Source organism: Micromys minutus (genome assembly GCF_963924665.1).
Source record: "Micromys minutus genome assembly, chromosome: 10".
NCBI classification, from domain to species: domain Eukaryota; kingdom Metazoa; phylum Chordata; class Mammalia; order Rodentia; family Muridae; genus Micromys; species Micromys minutus.
The window spans coordinates 43,184,583-43,199,572 of record NC_137979.1 but is presented as its reverse complement, the minus strand read 5'-3'; the positions used below and the strand labels follow the sequence as shown (position 1 = coordinate 43,199,572).

The window sequence follows — 14,990 nt, the reverse complement described above, 5'->3', positions numbered from 1 at the left end:
CGGCTGCGGTACCAGGAGTTTCTCTGTCCCTCGCCTCCAGTTTCTCGGATCCCCTCGCCCTTTCGTTAGAGAGGGGTAGGGCGGGCCTTGACAGAGCTTCTTTCTTTCACTCCGGCAAGCCTTTGTCCCCACCTCCACCCCAACACACAGTGTCTCCGCTGCGGAGTGTGGCGTGTGCATCAGAAGCTTTCTCGAGGTCAGCGGCAGAATTACAGGCCGGCAGCAGCCGGATCCTCACGACTAAGAAAAAAACAGGGCATCCACGACTTCACGACAGGCTCTGGCGGGAACACCTGTGTGAGAGGAACAGGAAAGATGATTCTTGAAACCAAGTGTAATTCCGGGAGGGGGTCCTTTTGAAAAGGAATTATTTCCCACTTCTGAAACCTTTGTGTTCCACACTTGGTGCTTTTCTTTTGAGAACTGTCACATGCCCTGATCTCAACCCTCCAGACTCCCAAGCCCCAGACCTATGAGCCCTAGATGTGTGTGTGCGCGGGGTAGGATGGGGGGGTCAACAAAGAATCTTGAGGTTCAACCATTTGAGCTCTCCCCCACCTCTGGGTCTCCTACACTCAAACACCATGATCCAGGCAATGGCAAAGAAAAAAGCTACGAACTTCCTTCTTTCCTTCTTGCGGGGTGTATTGAAGTGGTTACCAGAGAGAAGCTGTGCCTCCTGGAACTACAAGCCTAAACCTAGTTAGTGGAGGAAGTCTCCAAAGCAACTCTGTCTAGGTGAAAACCCCTTGCTTTACGGAGACTCTTCTCCAAAAGACGTTTGGAGGTTGTCTTTCCTTCTCCACTCTCCCGTTCTACCGAAAGAGCCCTGCTCAGTTTAAGCCCAGGTCTTAAAACTGGCACCCACCAGGTGTCAGCACCATCCGAGCAGGTAGCAGAAGGTCAAAGGAGGAAGACTGTGGCTGTGGACACTAACTTGTCTTTGTTTGAAGCCATGTTTTTAGCAACTGGACTCTTGACTTAATGGCCAGAGAAGAAGCAACACAGAATAAAACGCAGGAGAGGGTTGTTTTCTAGAGTGATATATATATTTTTTTTGTTCTTTTTCTTTTTCTTCCAAAACAAACAAGGCTCTAGGCCCCTTACCCTCCCCACTCCCACACTCAACCCTCCCTTATAAGCAACAACTGAAAATCATTGCCAAAGAAATCACAAAACACAAGCACAATTTCACCACAGCCACCGACGAAGCAAAAAAAAAAAAAAAAAAAAAAAAAAAGAAATTAATAATAATAAAATAAAATTCAAAGTTCTACTGGAATGACCTCTTTGCAGTCAGGAGAAGTGGGAACAAAAAGTTCACAGGTAGAAGGGATGGAGAAGCAGGGAGACCAGAGAAGCAGAGGATGTGCCTCTGCCTGATGGGGAGATGTGATGTTTGCATCTTTCCTTTGCACTTTATACTGTGAGGCGAAGTCCCCACTCTGAGCTTTGGGGTACTCTTCCTTTGGTCCTCTCTGGCTGGATGCCAAGGGGCTCTCTTCTTCCTCCATCAGGAAGCTAGTGAAATGGAGAGATGCTCACTAGCCCTGCTCCTGAGGCCACTGTTCCTCCTGCCCTGACTGCCTACTCTGGAAGGGACCTGGGGAATTGATTCACAATAAATTTTCAGACTTTCCTGACCTGGCCTTCTCTATGGTGGAGTTGACCTAGCAGAGTAAAGGGACTTTTTTTTTTTTTTTTTTTCCTACAATGGGAAACTTGTCTTGCTGGTGCAAGATGGGTTTGGTGGAAAAGAGTTGATATCAGAGTTGGAGAGAATGGAGAGGAATCCAAGACTGTGTGGTCAGCACGAAAAGCTACACATTCTGTCAAGGGGGGTGGGGACGCATGGATGGGCTAATGGCATTGTCAAGGCTCTACGACCCACAGTTTGACCTCCTTTAGTTGGAAGGAGAGGAAAACATGCAGAATTAAACACTTCCTGCAGGAAAATATACGAGGGGGTTCCACTATAGGTACCTTCATAAAACCACTCCCTGCTTTTCTTGCCCTTTCTAACTTATAACAGCTTGGGGACAGGGCTGGCCACATCTGCTCACAGGCCTCCCCAGATATGGGGTACAGCTGGCAATTCCATAGGGACACGTACTGGGATGTTGAGACTTTGGCTGAGGGCATCTCTAGACATCTTCCTAGTGTGTGTCTGGATCAGGGCAGAACCTGAAGGAGTCTAATCTGGGGGCTGCCCTGCTGGGTTTGGTGACCAGTCAATGCATGGAAGGTATCACTTCCTTTTTCCACTATTGGACAAAAGTGGACTCCAAACTTTATGTCTGTGGGCATCTGCTGGGCTGTGTGCAGTTAAACTGTACCTGGGTGGTTGTCTGGCTAGGTTGCAGGGAGGGAACAGGCAGACTGGAAGAGAGGGGATGGGGTTTTGCAGAAAAATTAGCGGGGGGGGGGGGAGTTAGGGGGATGCTAGGAGCTTGACTAGGGTTCTCTTCTCCAGCGAGGCTTATCACTTTTCTAGGAACCAAGTATAGCTAGCGTCTAACTTAACAAAACTTCCTCTTAACACCAGGGGAGTGGAGGGGGGGCAAAGGAGAGGAGATGGGCCCCAGGTGCAGCCGGGGAGGGGGGAGACTTTAAAGAGAAGATCCTCTTCCCCACTCACTTGGGTAGAACCCAGACAGCAATGGCTCTTTTTTTTTTTTTTTTTTTTTTTTTTTTTTTTCCAGCCATCACATAAATAATAAGAGTGAGCTGGGGAAGGGCGCTGTCATCTTTACTCTTTGCCCTGCTCCTTATTCATCTTCTTCATTTTCATCCGCCGGTTCTGAAACCAGATTTTGACTTGTCTCTCACTCAGATTGAGGAGTCTGGCCACCTCGTGCCTGCGGTCCCTGGTGAGATACATATTGAACAGAAACTCCTTCTCTAGCTCCAGCGTCTGGTATTTGGTGTAGGGACAGCGCTTCTTCCGGGAAGAGCGGGCGTGCAGCCAGTTGGCAGAGGGGTTGGCTGAAAGAGAAGGAGCGATAGAATCAAGGAGAGGAAGGGAATGAAGGGCCCCAGACCAAGAAGGTGCGTGTGCTCACATCTCTATTCCCCACCTGGCATTGGACACCCAGGCCTCCAGGATCTCAGAAAGCATCTCTAGCTGGGCCAGGAGTGAAAATGGACTGCTCCAAGGGAATAAACAGTACTTTGAAGGGGATGCAAGCCAAACTACCCAAGCACCTCCAAAGCTGTGACTGCTCCAGGCTGACCTGCCTCCATTTGTGCCCCAACAGATACCCGCTGAAGGTGGCTGACCTGAAGGGTCCCTGGGCTCTAGGTTTCAGGGGAAAGAGGAAGAAGTGGGTAAGGAGCGGGAGTTCTGATCAGCCACAGCCAAGAGATCTCATGATGCTTCAGCCCAGTCTCAGTGAACCCTGCCTAGAAAGTCACCTTTCAGCCCTTGGCCTAGGCAGCAGACACGTGAGTCTGGGTAGACAGCTCTCCCCACCACACACCACAAATACCAAATACGAGGAGTCTGCATTTACAGTCATGAACACCCAGCACACTCCAACTCACAAGCAACCCAATTGCAACCATTCATCAATTGCAGCCCGTGGACGGGGAGCCCCAGGGCTTCCAGATAACTTATGGCAGCAATAGCCTCTTCTTTTCTGCTACTCAGCTCGCAGTTTGGTTAACACAAGTTCAGAGAGACTGGGAAGCAAAATTGCTCCAGCTCCAAGGCGGGGAAGCAGAGATGAGGCAGGGTAACAGAAAGCCCTTCACAGACACCAACCCTTTTAACTGACCCAATGTAATGGGGGGAGCACAAAGAGCAAATAACATATACAGGGTTATTTTCTTTCTCTATTCAGCATCTCTCCCTAGACCCCAGGATTCAGAAAAGTTGCCCAGCCCCTCCCATAACAGAGCCAATTACAAATAAGATCCACTCCAACCAGCTTCCCCCAAATGAAAAGCTCTGAATATCTATGTATATATATATATTTTTTTTTTTTTAAATTCACTTCATCCTACACTAAGTAGTAGCGTGTCTTATCAATTTGCAGCGCTATTCCCTTAATGTGATTGCCTGGGATGGGACCCGCAGCCCTTTTCTCTTTCATTAAATATGAAAGAGGAAAAAAAAACTGTTAATAATTGATCCTAGCCAAATGGCTGCCTTGCAGTAATAGGCTTTCCAGGCCCAGTTTGAGGCCATGGGGTGAGGGGGGGTCTGTTTGGGTGTTTGCTGGAGGTTTGGGATATGAGCTCCTAATGACTCAACCTGGCAAGCTGGAGGTATGGGGGGACCACAAGGGTCAGGGGAGTAGTGTCTCTCCTTGCTTTTCAGAGGGCAAGCATGCCCCCAGAGGACCCATTGGCCAGGCTGTTTGGTGGGACATCTGATAGGGCAAAGAGGACGCCCAGAGGACGAAATGGTGGAGTTGACCTGTCAGTTTGTCTGGTATTGTTTGAGACCAAGAGCGGACAAGCCCCCAACCAGTTTGTCTTCCCCATTCTTAAAAGCAAACAAACAAAAACGAGTAAGCCTCCTCTCCTCTCAGAAAGCGGCAGTTTTCACTTGGGGTTTTATTTTAACAAGGGTGCTTTTAGAAGTGGGAGGTGGTAAGAAACTCTCCACCAAGAGTAGAGTTCTCCGCCCCTGCGCAGTCTACCCCTCCCTCCCCCTGTCCCTTCGGGTGTCTTCTCCTCCATTCTAGAGAGAGGCCCTGTCTTTAGCCAGTGATGCCTAGGCTCTCGGTGAGGTGGACTGCCCGGCTAGCGCTCAGAAGCCCCGCAGAGATCAGCGAGGAGGGGAAAACCCGCAGGAGAAGAAACCGCCACCCGGTCGAGGACGCTCTGAAAGGGCGGGGGACCCCGGAGGGAAGGCTCCCGGGGAGGGGCTGGCGCACTGAGGAGGGGGCTCCATCGCCGCACGCCGCATCCTGGGCTTCCCCCGCCCCTCCAGGCGCCTGCTGCCGACCCGACGCGGCTACTGCGTGAGATCTGCTAGGAACAATCCTCCGCCAAGCTGTTGCATCGCAAATAAAATCCTAATGAGCCCCCTCCCCCTTCCCCTTGGCCGGCGGGGACAGTCTGCGCGTGGCGCAGGCGACTCTGCCGGGTGCGCTCAGGCCCCGTGCCCGCGCGGGCTCCGGGCCGTGCTGGCCATCGGCCCGGCCCCCTACAGTTCTCACTGGACTGTCGCAGGTCCCTTTCCGGGTTTCCAGCCCGAGCCTGGGGAAGAAAGGACTAGAGAGACTTGATCCCTGAGTCTCGGTCCCTGCGCCACTAGGAAGAGTGGGGGGGCAGCCTCAGTGTCCCCTCCTGGACACCCAGCTTCCTTTCCCAGTCCCTTCCTTCCTCTTCCCTCCACCCCCTCTAGCCTGGCGGCTCCAGGCTCGCTGTCCCTTTACATTGTCCGCTTTATGGCCTCTCCCCTCCCCCGGGCCTGGCCTACAGCCTGGGTGGAGTGGGGGGGGGGAATTCTCACTTTTTTTTTTTTTTATAACTTACTTTGATCCGGCCTGTCTTTGTCCTCGCTTCCTTCACAAATTTTATTGTCCCCGTAGCCGGCTCTTTGATTAGACAGGACAGCCTCCCTGCCCGCTGAAGTTTCCAAACTGTACTCGGGCGTGCCCTGTTTGAGCAGCTCCCCCGGCGCGCCCAGCAGCGGCTCCGCCTTCACGGCCGCCTGGCCCTGCCCCGGGGCGGCCTCGGTGCGCGGCGCCGGCTCTAGCCAGGTGCGGAGGTACCTGCTCTCGGCCGCCGGCGCGCCCTGGGGCTGCAGGTAGGGGTGGTAGACGGAAGGCAGGCTCCCCGACGCGTGAGGGCTCAGCGGCGCCCAGGAGGCGCCGAACACCGGCGCTTTGGGCTGGAAGCTGCACGAGGGGAAGTCCAGGTGCTCGGCGTGGCCGGGCTGCCGCGGGTTCGCGTACTGGCCCGAAGGAAACTTGGCTGGAGGCGCGTCCTCGCTCTCGTGACTTATGATCGAGTCGACATAATAGCTGCTAAGCGTCCCAGAAATGGACATTCTCAGACATTATCCGCGCGCTCGCAGGGGGAAGGGAAGCGCTCGCGCCGCGGCGCCCAAGCAGGGAAAGGTGGCACACGGACCCGGTGCAGAGGGCTTTCGGACGCGACCCCCCCAGACCCCCACCCTCCCACCCCCACCCCCTGCTCAACTTCTCAGCCAACAAAGTACAGTGGAGCAGCCCGGCTCGGAGCTCCTTGCAAAATGATTGGTCAAAGTTTTGCGGACTGCCTGATAAAGCGTCAGCTCCGACATAAATCAATCGGGCGAGGGGGCTGCGCTCTCGCTGTCATCCGTCCTCACCGCATTCCATATCCAGGATGGATTGTTTTATGCTGATGCAATGTGCTATCACGTCAGGGCTCCAGCGGCCACGTAACCTCAGCCTGAGCTGCCGGGCCGCCCAGGGCCCCTCCCGCTTTTACAGGAAGGGGGGTTCTCAACATGGGGCGATGGGGGCGGAGGAGAGGCGGAGGCAAGCTGCGGGCTGCCTCTGGAGGGACGCAGGCTGAGGAGCCCTCTCCCCAGGCGGGTTGGAGAGAGAGGGGAGGGAGGACCAGCTTACAGGGAGGGAGAGCGCCCCAGCCTCAGAGCAGCGGGAGAGGCCCGACAGGGTAATTAAAGAGGAGGTAGTCTTGTCACCCCCCCAACACCTCCACCTCCACCCGCGGGCCCTCATTTCCTGTCCTCTGTCCCCTTGACAGAGATGTTTATTAAACAACAGCAGTACAGAGAGCCAAGGGAGATGGGAAAGAAGTTGGGGTTTTATAGGACAGTTATCCTCTTTGGAGGGGGTTCAGGGCACAATTTGGGGAGATTTACGTGACTAGGCTCTTCCCTTGATCCTTGAGCAGCTGAGAGGCGAAAGGGGAACCAGTGTCCAAAGAATCATTATCTGTCCTGAAATTATAGCCTGCCTAAGGCCAAAGGGACACACCAGGCCCTGGAGGAACTAGTCTATGGAAGAGTTTCAGGCGACTAATTCAGTCTTACTTAACTCCTTAAAATTTTTTCTTGGGCCTTTGTGAAGAGCTGGGTCCACCGCCATTTCTTGTCCTTCATCCAGAAATCTCCGAGACCCTTAAAACTGTCCAGATGAGGGGGCTAATGTGAGAGATGATTAAAGGAACTCTGGAGAGGAGGGAGAAGGTGCCCAAACAGTACAATAAGAAACATCGGATTATCTTCCTTTCTATCCAAAAAGGGAAGGAGACCAGCTAAATTCTCTGCACTGCTGTCCAGCGCTTTTCACCCGGAATTGCATCTCTGGAAAAGGTCCAAATACCGACATAGGGCAGTCGCAAGTACAGAGGAGTCCCCAGCATCAATCCGTTTCTCCCACCCGCCGCCTTCCCCCCTACAATCCTCTCGTGGAGATTACAAATAGTGCATTTTATTAGCAGCTATTCTGCGGCCTTGCGCAGGGACTCCCCTGAGGCCACCGGCTGGTTTCCTGGCGTCTCTCCCAGCTCCTGCTTCCACAGCCTATGCCTGGGTGCAGGCACCTCCCCCCGGTGTGGAGCTCTGGGAGGCTCGGCCCTAGACAGGCTCGGTTTCCTCCGGTTAGGTGTAGGGATAGATTTCTTTGCTGTTTTCTGAGTCTGGACCTTTATTAGGCAGACTGCTCCGGGAGCTATGACCCCCTCCTATCTCTCCTCCTTTTAGAAAAAGTGAAGCCATTCTAACTTGGGGTTCTATGTTTTTAGCCAGCACCCCTTCTGCCCAGTGGAAGGCTGCGGCTCACCTCCGCGAGCACACACACAGTTCCACCCGCTTGTCTTTCCAAATGAAGCCATCTCGTGTCATTACGTGTGAAATACGAGGGCGAAGCGCCATATTTCTTCACATTATGGCGATTTCGAAATGATTTTTTAAAGATCAATTCAGGCGCCCAGCCGGCCCCTTCAATTCCTCCCACGCTCTTGGAGAGCGACAGCCCAGCAGATCCGGAACCAAACAGCGTGAAGATCTGTTTTTTCCACAGTATCCAAATGGGGAAACAAAACATCCGATGCAAATTCTTCTAAGTAGCGGCTGGATGCTTGGAAAAGTCAAGAGAGCTTCCAGGACCTGCCAACAAGAAGCTGGGCCTGGAGCGAATGAATCATAGTTAGGGCAAAGCACCTGTTCCTGCTTTGCTAGTCGTATGAAATCTGCCATCAGTTTTACCTGTAATAAATATAGTCTTCAGGCAAAAAAAAAAAAAAAAAAACCCTCCCCAGCCATAAATAACAACATTATGAAGCATGTCGAGGTGGGTATATGATTTTCTGTAGTATATAAATTAGGGCCCAAAAGGACATGTGAACTGTGGGCCGGAGCATTTTTATTTATGGAAAAGTGATGGAACAGGGTGTTTTTAAGACCCAAGCTGTGCAGGCGCTGGACTGTGCCTGCTGCCCTCCTGGCTCCCATTCCTCTCCTGGGCTTTGCTGAAGACTCTTCACAACGAGAGAGAAGTCAAGGGGCTTATTTAGTTTAGAGAGTCAGAGGAAGAACCTATGGGCTCCTAGCTTGTGCCCTGTAAGAGGGAGATAATCTACTTAAATTTTTTTTTAGGGGGGGTGGGTTGTAATTGCCTAGGGAACAATCCTTAATCAGGCAAGGAATCACTGATGGGTGAAGAGAAGACCCAGGCCTACTTCTAAGTAAGAAGTAGTTTTTGGTATTTCCTTAAGATGCTGGGAGTAGGTGGGGGGCACGGGGCGGGCCGTGGAAGAGACAGGCTTGGGAAGCTTATCTTCTCTGAAGAGATGAGAATGAACTTTTCCCCTCATCCCTGGGGTATATACCCCATCTCACCCTCCTCCAGGGGAAGACACAGCAGCAGCAGTAGCAAGGATTCTCACCCTTGCTTCCAAGCTTCCCAAAAGGGATTGCTGCCTCAAACTGGAGCTCAACTTCAACAGAGGCAAAGGACAAAGTGGTCATCAGGGTGGGTGCCCTCTTGCTGAAATGCTCAGTGATCCCGTGAACCCCTTAAATCTTTTTTCCCTTCCTAGGCAATGGTACCCACCATGCCAGAACAGAGCACACAGAATTGTGGCCCCTGGGAACCAAAGCTTAAAGATACTTAACAGAAGTAACATTACAGTAGGGTTCACTCTGCCCAGAGAACAAACCTACTCTGCAGCCCAACTCCAATCCTATCGAGAAAGAAAACCCCATATTTCCTGCAGCCTCTTGTCATTTCTTACGCTGGAGCTTTGGCTGAACACAGCTGGGGCTAGTGGCTGGCAACACAAAGGGGGGAAAAAAAACCCAAACCCCAAAACCAGGAAGGCAAAGCCTCTGGGTCACACTGGGGCCCAGGGCAGCCAAGAAGAGAGGCTGATGCTGACCACAAGCAGCCGGGTAAGTGCCTGCTCTTTGGGAGAGTCTTTGGTGTGGAGGGGGTGGTGAGGGTGTCTCTGTCAGTAAGAAGAGAAAATCTAGGGATTGAAAAGGGGGTACAAGAGAAAAACAATAAAGGAAAACTGTGAGAAAACAGAAAATGGTTTGTTTTTTAATTGATAAGCTAAAGATGATGTTGATACCTGCTGGATTTGAGCAGATATGTTTGTCTTTCATGTCTGTTTCAAACCAATATTTCTGTAAGGGAACCTAGTGTTTAAATATGCTCTATTCCATACATTAATAGTATCTACAATGATCTTCCCAACTGTAATACTAAATGTGCCTGGGCACAGGCATTTAAGATCTAATTGTTCATATGTGGTTATGTGGATAATCCCCGTGAGTAATGTGTGTTAATTTAAAAAATATAATCCCAAAGCTGGTGTGCATATTTTTTTTTAAAAAATCAATATATCTATAGGGAAGACAAAAAAACCTGGATACTGATGTCTAAATTTCGGCTGTAAGATATCAGCTGGTGTAAAACCCTCACTTGAAATCTTGCCTCTTGACTTAGTATCCAAGCAAAATTCATACTACATCTTCAAATAAATGTGACTTAAAGCTGGATTCAATTACAGTGTCCTGCTGGACCATTTTAATGGAAGATGAAGGAAATACCCCCAACTGACCCAGAAAAGGTCATGAAATTTGGTGACTTTTGTTATCCAAGCATGAAACTTTTTTACTTCGTTTCTTGCCCCAACTGGCAGGGACCAGGGACCGCACAGCAGGCACTGTGTTACTTATTTCATGGCAGTGAAGGGTTAGGGGAGAAAATAGTATTACTTGTATCTTGCACAAGTGTGAAGGGAAAGTAGACAACTGAGTGTGACAGTCCTCAGGTGACTGTGAAGGTCATGCCAAAACACTGCTGTGTACAACAAAATTGTTAAAGTCTCCAGTCTCTGGTCCCCAGACACTGGAGACGTTTCTTCTGAGCCCCAGGTTAAACTTCAGACCCACTCTGGGATACAACGAGGTTTGAAGATACTTGTTCCATTAGACATTGAAGAGGAAAACAAGATCCCAGAACCCATGCCCTTTGTCCAAAATAATCTCCAAACAGATACAACAGTCTTTACACTGGAACTCAAACCTGGGGGCTTCCAAAACCCCAAGGAAGGATCTTAATAGGAAAAAAACAAAAACAAAAAACAAAATCTTCTGACATTGGTTACTAGATGTCAGAGGTCAGTGGCCCCATTGGACCTGAGGAATCTTCTTACCAACTCTCAGCCATCATGGATACCCAAGACAGTGGGAGGTGACTGGGTCCTTTGGGAGGAGGCATCAAGGAGACCAAACGGAGTGGGCGGCAGGCTAAGCGGAAAGGGTTCTGAGCAGGTAGAAAGCTATTACACAATTGCTTCCATAAAACCTTTGGCTGTTGTAAAACTCTCTGCTTTCCAAAGGCTTTATTTCCTCCTTTCTCTCCTAAATCCTCTTTTTTCTCTTTCTTTCTTTTTTTTTTTTATTTTTTTACAGCGCTTTTCCTGGGAGGAGGTAGCAGGGTGAGGAGCCAAGGAAGGGAATATGGTCAGGCTCCTATTGCCTAGTTGGGTTTCTAAGAAGTCCTCGAAGAAGCAAGGTAAGGCAGCAGGAACATTCCAGACCCTCTTGGCTCACAAGGGGAAGATAAGCAATGTCAAAGGACGTAGTCTAAGGTCCTTTCTTACCAGCCCAGTGAGTTGTAGAAAGGCTGTGCTCTGCTCTGGGAATAGATTCCCCTGTGCCTTCTGTCATTTCAGGGACCTCTTGTTCAATGCCCCCCCACCCCTGCATCTAAATCAGCCTGGCGCCAGAGTCCCATCCGGTCAGGGCCTCTTTTCATGGGCCCCTCGCACATTTCCTCTGCCTCAAGCAGGGAAAGGGTCTAGGAACAAAAGTTAGCCTATTAGTTGGCGAGTCCTTCTTCCCACCAGCACTCCCAGGAACTTCTTTCCTGGGCACAGAGCCAGCAGCAGTCTTGAAGGGCTGGGGTCAGAGAGGACAAACTTCCTTACCCTGTTCAAGCCCCAGTCCTACCATTAGAGCAGGCTGTACTAGATGACCTAGCAGCTTAGATTCTCCCACCCTTATTCCAGAGGTGATGGTGCTCAGGATTTGTGTGAACCCACAGACCAGCTCAGCCAGTGGGTAAAGAGCCAACTAGAATTTGGGAAAGGAAGGACTCCCCCCCCACACACACACACACAAACACACTTCAGGAAGTCTTGTCCCACTAGGGGGCCCTAGAAGGGACCCTGACAACCTGCAGGCTGAAACTGCATATGGTCTTGATGTTTCTCTTGGGATTGGAACCTACTGGCTCCTTAGAGGAGCTTCAAACTTTTGCTGAGGTATAGCCCCACTATCTAAAGGTTACAAAGCCTCGGAGGACCCTGTGTAGCTTTGTTGGAAACCAATTCCCTGCAGAAACCTTTCAGGGAAGGTCTGGCTGCTGACAGGAGCCTCCAAGCCAGTTGCCTTCACTATCCTTGACTTTGCAGCAAAGAGCTCATCCCCTGCCTCACCTGAACTACCTGTGAGAGATGAATAATATTCGAATTTTACCCCTTCCTCTATTTATCTTTCTATCTATCTTTTCCTTTCTCTAAAAGATGAAGAGACATTCTAGAATTCCCCAGGTTACTTCTTGAGGGAACGTTTTTGCTATTCCCAGATAGCCCTCAAGCCTGCTTTGTTCTTTTGCAAGGGTGACACACCAGTCCTGAAGGACCCTACCGGACTCCTCCAGCTAAGCGAGAAGCAGTAACTGCCGTGAATCAGGTGGTTTGATGTCGTTGTGTTCAGAAAGCCAGGCCCAACAACATGAAACTACCTACTTCACTCAGCAGTCCCGGTTCAAGCTCCAAGTCGAGGGTTCACTGGGGCAGGCTCTTCCCGGGGCACCCCTGTGAGCTAAAATGGCCACAGAACTTACTTCCTCTGCTTAACTTGTTTTCTTCTACTTTTTCCTAACAGAGGTCCAATGCTAGTAAACAAGGAATTTGAAGTGCTGGACCCAGAATTCCAGAACTGACTTCAGGAACACTGACCAAAGAAGGCCCAGGGCCCAGCTCTAAGTCTGGCCAGGGCCTCTGTGAGATACCTACTTGGCCTCTCATCACAGACCAGGGTTGGAGGGCTCCCCAGATGAAAAAAGACTCTTCACACTGCTAGGAAGGTTCGCATGCACTCACCATCTGGCCAGTCCCTGGACTCCAGGCTTACCCAGACTCCAGGGCAGCTCTCAGAGATCAAATCTTCCAACTCTAAGGCAACCCCGGAGAGTAGAGCCAAGTAGAACTGAGGGGGGAAAGAAAGAAAGAAAGAAAGAAAGTCAGCCTTAGAAGGCACCGTAAATTCTAGGGCACAAACAGTAAGGTTTGCTGGAGCAGTCGCTGAAATGTGTTAAAGACTCTGGTTCCACAGCCGCTGAACCGCCCCAGGTAGGCCATTCTTTTCAGAATTTACAGAGAAGTGGAGATGTTAATGACCTGGCTTGAGCCAGGCAAAGAACCAATTTGCTTCTTCCTGATCCTCTAGTCTGAGTGCGTCCTCTAGTCTCTCGCTCTTTCCCATCCCTACAAAGTCACACTTCCTCACAGGTTGGCTCAGTAGACGCCACAGCTACCAGAGGCCTCTTAGACTTGAGAGACTTACCTGAGCCGGTGAGGGAGACTCGGTCGGACCGGCTCCCTCCCTCCCTGCTCCGGAAGGAAAGTGTCGGCTTGGCCACGTGTGTGGAAACTTGGAGGTAAGGAGGGAGTCTGACTGAGTGCCGGCTTCTCTTTCAGGGTGTAAATCTTAGGGACCGGAAATACAATAAAACTTCACCGTGCTGATGAACTTCAAACAGTTTATATCCCCCTCTTGTCCTGAAAAGAAACACGATCCGGGCGGGTATTAGGAAAGGAAAACAATTTATGAGGCTAAGAAGCTTGCACAGACTCTGCCCGCCCGCGTGGGGAGAAGTCTCCCGGGCCTTGGTGCCCTTCTCTCTAGCTCCGTGGCCAGGACTGGAAGCCGACACGCCTAACCTGGGCCCCAAGAGCTCAGAACCCAGCCAAGGGCTCTGGACGCGGGGCTCTTAGCAACCTGCCCAGGCAGAGTCGCCACCCCTGCAAAGCCACGCTACAAGCCCTGTCTAGTTGTTTTAGGGTTTTCCGCTGCTTTCCGGCTTCCAGACCTTTGTCCTGCCCCGCCTGTTTATTGCCAGGTACTTGTTAGAATGGGACAGGGGCTAAGACTTGGAAAACTCGCAGGACATGATGGGGGCTGAGGGAAACCCGCGGGGAACCCTTGTCCTGCATACAGAGCACAAATGACAGCACGGTGGTTTCTCCCTGAGTTTCACCACTTGCTTCCCTTCTGCTCTTTTAAAAGCTTCAAAACCAAATCAACGTAACCAGTGGACCTCAAGTTGCCACTGCTTTGCATGATGGGCAGTTTGCTTTTTTTTTTTTTTTTTTCCTTCCTCCTCTTCTACAATTTCGTGAAACCCGGATTTGTTCTACCAGGGCACTGCAGCAAAACTAAGGGAAAAATTCCCTTTCCGGATCCGGGGACTCCAGAGAGCCAGGAGCCATAGCAGTGGCTTCTTATCCTTTGTGTACTCCGAAGTACATAGCTAGGTGATTTAGAGGGACAGCAAAAAGAGTCTCTGCACCCCATCTATCCCTAATCACCAAGGCTACAGCTCTAAAATACACTCAGAAGGCTGAGATGATCTCAGGCTCTGCGCAGGTACTGAGCTGAGGCTCAGCGGCAGGCCCAGGAAGGGTACCCCGGCACATAGACACACAGGTGCAGCCCCAATCTAGCCAACTCTTCCCCCACCCCCAGGAAATGCTGCCAAGGCTTCCTCCTCTGGAGATTAAAAATATATATAGATAGATTTTTTAACGGGCTAAAAAAAATTACCAAGCTGTCTCCTATCATTGAAAAGAAAAGGAGGGGGTCTGAATTGGCACCCCCATTCTGCTGAAGACTGGCCAGGGGTGAGCAGTAGTGTGGTGGTTCGTTCTGGTGGGAGCTTCCTGGCACCAGAAAGGGAAAAACACCTGGGACAAGAACCTTATACCTATGGAGTATTTATTTTCCAAAATGACATGAGGCAGCTTCTCCAGCTCTGCCCATCATGTATCCCTACTATGTGCTCCCTTCCTTTGGTCTTCATCCTTCTCCATCTCTGTTGTAAACGCTATGGCATAGGGCTGACACCTTCCATTGGCATTTCCCTCTGGTCCCCAGATACTCCGAACTATTATTTTTTTATCTCCAATTGTGCTGTCTGGTCAGGGACTGTGCAACTCAAGCTCGGTGTGCTGACCCTCAGCCCACTGCTGGCTCTGTCTCTGGAGAAAGGGGCTCTTTGAAAACCCGGAAAAGGCTACACCCTTAGCTCAGCACACTAGTGTGTATACACACTCTCCTGCTTTGCCCTTTTTGGAGGTCTGCAGCTTTTCCTGATCTCAGCTCCAGACCCCAGGCTTTTGATCTCAAGAAGAAGCCTGCACGGGCTTAAGGAGACCTCAGACCTGTTTGTCAGATGCCAAACTGTTTCCTTCCAAGGTCATCCTTATCTCAAAAATCAGCTTTCAAA

General features: G+C 50.8%; 1 protein-coding gene across 1 annotated transcript; it reads right to left on the bottom strand.

Moving 5' to 3' along the window:
* Positions 1-2,749: 2,749 nt before the first annotated feature.
* HOXB9 (homeobox B9) lies at positions 2,750-6,004 on the bottom strand (the record flags this gene model as incomplete). The annotated part of the gene is made up of 2 exons (XM_080922923.1): positions 2,750-2,985; positions 5,488-6,004. 2 exons carry the CDS (start codon positions 6,002-6,004, stop codon positions 2,750-2,752), a joined length of 753 nt encoding a protein of 250 aa, XP_080779049.1.
* Between the last annotated feature and the right edge of the window lie 8,986 nt (positions 6,005-14,990).